The 5,382-nt window shown below is 42.3% G+C and overlaps 1 protein-coding gene across 2 annotated transcripts in view; it reads left to right on the top strand.

Moving 5' to 3' along the window:
* LYSET (lysosomal enzyme trafficking factor) overlaps positions 1-5,121 on the top strand; it is a 104,198-nt gene extending 99,077 nt beyond the window's left edge. Inside the window, exons 1-2 of one of the 2 annotated variants that reach the window (XM_075191814.1) lie at positions 412-591; positions 1,360-5,121. In XM_075191814.1, the coding sequence (XP_075047915.1) occupies positions 560-591; positions 1,360-1,771 (444 nt within the window). In that variant the 5' untranslated portion in view covers positions 412-559 and the 3' untranslated portion in view covers positions 1,772-5,121. Of the gene's footprint in view, positions 1-411; positions 592-1,345 lie in introns of those variants that run through there. The other variant, XM_075191815.1, reaches the window with a different exon arrangement.
* The last annotated feature ends 261 nt before the right edge of the window (positions 5,122-5,382 follow it).

Below are 5,382 nucleotides of genomic sequence, written 5' to 3'. Positions count from 1 at the left end.
ATCAAGTATTTGTGCGCTACATGGAAAAAAGGCATGATTTAACTTATGTCCAAAATAATAAACTAATTTGTACCCCTCATGCATTGCAACATAGTTTTGCCCAGGTGAAAAGCTTACTCCTTTTTTTTTTGCCTTTACTTTCCTTAATGAATCGGGCCCAATATAACTACACATGAGACAGTAGAATGACTGGATGTGACCTCCCATGAGGCAGGAGATAGATAATTAGACACAAGTCAGCTATAGAGCAGACCGGATAAACAGGACCCCCACTGCTGTAGAGACAGATTATCCACAGACTGGATATGTGACATCCAGCTGGTACATGTCTGTTTAATTGTGTATTCTGAATGAGCCTGTAAGTGATGAGTCTGCTGGGGGTATTATGTTGTCATTAGATCGCTGTAGTACAGGGTATTAGTGTGAGAGTCAGTTGTCGCTTTTACAGGAAAAGTTAATCCAAAATGTTGCCTTGCCCAACCCCTCTAATACTACAAGTCCTGCACTGCAAGATTGTTCCAGGAAGTGTTGTACAACGTATGGTTTGTTTTCACAAACCATGTTGCTTCCTCTTTTGAGCCTGACCAAAGGGTATGGTGTGAAAAAACATTAACATTAAGTAACTGAATGTATTTGTGTTTTCTGAAATTATTTTGTTGACCGGTATAGTTTGCAGGTCATGTCTGGTCTACTACTGTAATTCAGTCACATGAGAATTTTCAGTTTTCTGGGCTGCCATAGGCAACAAATCAATTTCCTGCATTTCTAAGCAGCCACGTTCCATCACTATGGTCGGGTTTCATTCTTGTCAAACTGGCTGCAAAACTGCAACTCTACAAATTAGATGCATGTTCTTTGCATTCATTCCACACTGAATTTCTGCTTTGTAGGTTGCATTGAGGTTCCTGTTCTCTAGTTATGCTGTTAGTGTATTGCGGGGTTAGGCAACCTGTGGCTCTCTAGCTAGCGTGGAACTGAAAGTCCCAGCATGCCCTACCAGATGGAATTAATGTGGCTTAGAGGGAGTGTTGAGGTTACACTGTACATTGAGATAACATCTCGGCTTTAGACGTTATTTTAGATGTTTTGCTTTGTGAAATTTACTGTTAAACCATGTGACTTAGCTGATCACAAGATAGCCGATGATTAATACATCCTGTGTAAGGTCATGAGCCACAGGCCGTAACTCATTGTGGCTTCGTTGTGACAGCTAAACCGCCTCCTAGATTTTGCTTCATCTTGCACAGCGATGTACGACCATCATTTCATGTGAGCAAAGTTCTAAGAGTGTCCAGTCCAGTCTGTGTTTCCCACGTCTTGTGTCTTACACTCAGTAAGGTTTAAGTGCTGTGCTTTCAGACGCAGAGCATGGAGAATGATGAATTTTCGACAGAGGATGGGATGGATCGGAGTCGGTCTCTACCTCTTCGTCAGCGCAGCTGCTTTCTACTACGTCTTTGAAATCAACGACACCTACAACACGCTGGCCCTGGAGCACGTACAGCTGAAGCCGCGGGATCCTGACACGGGGGGATCATGGATACACTCCCTAAAAGCCCGTCTGCTCTCTCTGCCGTTCTGGCTCTGGGCAGCCTTGTTTCTCCTTCCCTATTTCCAGGTGTTTCTTTTTCTTTACTCGTGCACAAGAGCCGACCCCAGAACTGTCGGGTATTGTATAATTCCTATATGCCTGGCTGTGCTCTGCAACCGTCACCAGTCATTCATCAAGGCCTCTAATCAGATTAGCAGATTACAGTTGATTGACACTTAAATCTTCTTTCTTTATTCTACGGAGATGCGGATTCTAAATCCGGCAAATGAAGATGGACTACCGTGCCTCTTTTTCTTAAACTTCTTTTTAAAGTCGGGAGAGTATGCCTGGCTTCTAATCATTGGGTGAAAACTGAACTGTATTTGTTTAAACAATTTATTATGATATCAGGCTTTACTAAATTATTCACGCTTTCAGATATTTTGGATACGCTGTAATAAGAGTCACTCCGTTTCCAAAAATGTATTTGCCATCAGCAGTCCCTTGAAATCGAAAGGGTTACACCAAACTTACTTCTCCCCTGTATCTCTGTCTCTGGCTACCACTGTGTTCTGCAATGTAATCACTGGCTCTGGCACAATGTGATTTAAACCTTATTTTATATATATATGGGAGGGACAACAGATGATTGTTAAAATGTAAATTGATTTTTTTGTATTCTAAGATTCGATCTGATCTTGCCAGATGTTTTTAAACACTGTTTACGTGAATGAGCTGCGCTACCATTGACTGTTTAACAAAAATCATGGAATTAAAATGATTATGTTAAAGGAACATTAGAATAATTTAATTTGAGAGTCCCTGTAAATGAGTTTTTTGTTTCAAAATAATGTTTTGGACAATTGATAAATACAGCTCTTAAAGGGACGTTTGTTATGGTTTTCCTCTCATTGATTAGTTGTGGAATTGCTTTGTGCGGATCCACTATGTGTCTATAAAGCCAACCACACACTATACCAATGTTGGTTAACCTGTAACACTCCAGGTGTTGTGAAACTACAAGTCCCAGCATGCTTTGCCAATATATATAGCAGCTTATTGCTGGAAGGGTATGCTGGGACTTGTAGTTTCACAAACACCTGGAGTGTAACAGGTTAGCCAACACTGCTCTATACAATCCTGCCACTTGGCCTCCGCGCAGTCTGCCCCCCCCATACATAAATGGCCAAATTGGACAAGAGCCGGTCATTTGGGTTGAGCATCACCGGGATCTATTAAGGTGGTTGTAAGACGACCCCACCCACAGGCCAGTCCTGGCAGTCTGAGCAATTTAGATCAGATTATTATCTGGCTTCTCTCAAGGACGCACGCTACAAGATTGGGCCAATTGCATGTTACTACATCTCCTCTCGCCAACTTTAGTTTGTGGGAGAAATGCCACAGAGAAACCGGTTTTAACTCTACCATGTAGGGATATTTATTCCAGCAATACAACAGTAAAGATATAGACCTTTATATAACATTGTATTTATAGAGAATGGGATAACTATACCCTCCTTAAATCTGTTTCAATACAAATTTAAATGTTATATGGATGCTAGTGTCTCTTTAAGTTTTTGTCTCTTTGGGACATTTAAAAGACTGCACTGTAACTTAAAAGTAAATCGTTTGGGACTTTAGGAGCTCTTGTCGCCTTTACACAGTTGAGGCTGCTGTTTTGTAGGCTGAGCCAAAATTCAAGAGCATGCAGCCAACCCATTCAAAAGGGACCAGTGACATATGGTGCTTCACTGGCTCCTAGTGAATGGATAGGTTACATTCTCAGTGATGTCACTGGCTCCTAGTGAATGGATAGGCTGCCTTCTCAGTGATGTCACTGGATCCTAGTGAATGGATAGGTTACATTCTCAGTGATGTCACTGGCTCCTAGTGAATGGATAGGTTACATTCTCAGTGATGTCACTGGATCCTAGTGAATGGATAGGCTGCCTTCTCAGTGATGTCACTGGATCCTAGTGAATGGATAGGCTGCCTTCTCAGTGATGTCACTGGATCCTAGTGAATGGATAGGTTACATTCTCAGTGATGTCACTGGATCCTAGTGAATGGATAGGCTGCATTCTCAGTGATGTCACTGGATCCTAGTGAATGGATAGGTTACATTCTCAGTGATGTCACTGGATCCTAGTGAATGGATAGGTTACATTCTCAGTGATGTCACTGGATCCTAGTGAATGGATAGGTTACATTCTCAGTGATGTCACTGGATCCTAGTGAATGGATAGGCTGCCTTCTCAGTGATGTCACTGGATCCTAGTGAATGGATAGGTTACATTCTCAGTGATGTCACTGGATCCTAGTGAATGGATAGGCTGCATTCTCAGTGATGTCACTGGATCCTAGTGAATGGATAGGCTGCCTTCTCAGTGATGTCACTGGATCCTAGTGAATGGATAGGTTACATTCTCAGTGATGTCACTGGATCCTAGTGAATGGATAGGCTGCATTCTCAGTGATGTCACTGGATCCTAGTGAATGGATAGGCTGCCTTCTCAGTGATGTCACTGGATCCTAGTGAATGGATAGGCTGCATTCTCAGTGATGTCACTGGATCCTAGTGAATGGATAGGCTGCCTTCTCAGTGATGTCACTGGATCCTAGTGAATGGATAGGCTGCCTTCTCAGTGATGTCACTGGATCCTAGTGAATGGATAGGCTGCATTCTAAGTGATGTCACTGGATCCTAGTGAATGGATAGGCTGCATTCTCAGTGATGTCACTGGCTCCTAGTGAATGGATAGGCTGCATTTTCAATGATGACACTGGCTCCTATTACATAGGCCGTATTACCAGTGATGTTGCTGGTTCTCAGTGACAATATATACAGTATATATATTGGTTCAGCTCACAAAACGTCTGCCTCCACCATATGTAAGTGACCAGCGCACTTTAGGTATTGACCCTGGAAACTTTGATTTATGGCCGTTTATGAAAGTTAAGCAAATGAAGGCTGTTGGGCTGATTTTTCGATCCAGTATGTGGTGGTCTGTACCTGCCTTGTCTTTATGGAATTAATTGCCTTAATATATGTGAAATAAATGACAATGCCCTGACACGGAAGTAGAGGATTGAGTCTGAGTTTATCTCTCTATCTCTATTATACTGTCCATCCTATGAGCAAACTCAGGAGTTGTCTGCCACCTCTCTGCCTGTTCTACGTGATTGGTTCCCTGTCCCTCCAATCAGTGATACTCGGCACTAATGCTGCCTTCAGTGGAACAGTGATGTCACCAGGGGATACTTTATTGGTTGGGAGGTCAGATGGAATCCCCCCTGCCACTAACACTAGAGATCAATGATACCTGTAATCCATGTGTGAAGTCATGATACATGACACTGGGGGGAGGGGGTTCAAACTGGTTACTAACTATTTAATTTTGTTTTACACCTACTGTAGATATCTGATATCACTGTTCTTTGCAACACTCACCGAACACATTTCAGGGTAAATACCCGGGTTGCACTAATTATTTGCAATGGAAACGTACATACATGAACACACAGTTATTGCCTATATTTCCTATATAATGCTCAACAGATATTTATTGCAATAAAAGAAAGTTTTATAAGTCTGAGTAAATTGTTTTTTCTCCCCTCTATCACATGCCCACTTCCATGCTTACCGGATAGTGTGTGTGTGTGTGTGTGTGTGTGTGTGTGTGTGTGTGTGTGTGTGTGTGTGTGTGTGTGTGTGTGTGTGTGTAGTTTATATGGCGGTACACAGTGTAATCGGCAGCTTTATGCTCCCAAGAAACACAAGACTTAATTGGAGTAATAGGAATGAAAACACTTTTGGATTGAGGGGGTCTGTCCTGTAGAGCTTGCAGTCT

Source organism: Mixophyes fleayi, chromosome 12, assembly GCF_038048845.1.
Source record: "Mixophyes fleayi isolate aMixFle1 chromosome 12, aMixFle1.hap1, whole genome shotgun sequence".
In the NCBI taxonomy this organism is placed as follows: domain Eukaryota; kingdom Metazoa; phylum Chordata; class Amphibia; order Anura; family Limnodynastidae; genus Mixophyes; species Mixophyes fleayi.
The sequence above is the reverse complement of the archived record's forward strand: the minus strand, read 5'-3'. Positions and strand labels throughout refer to the sequence as shown.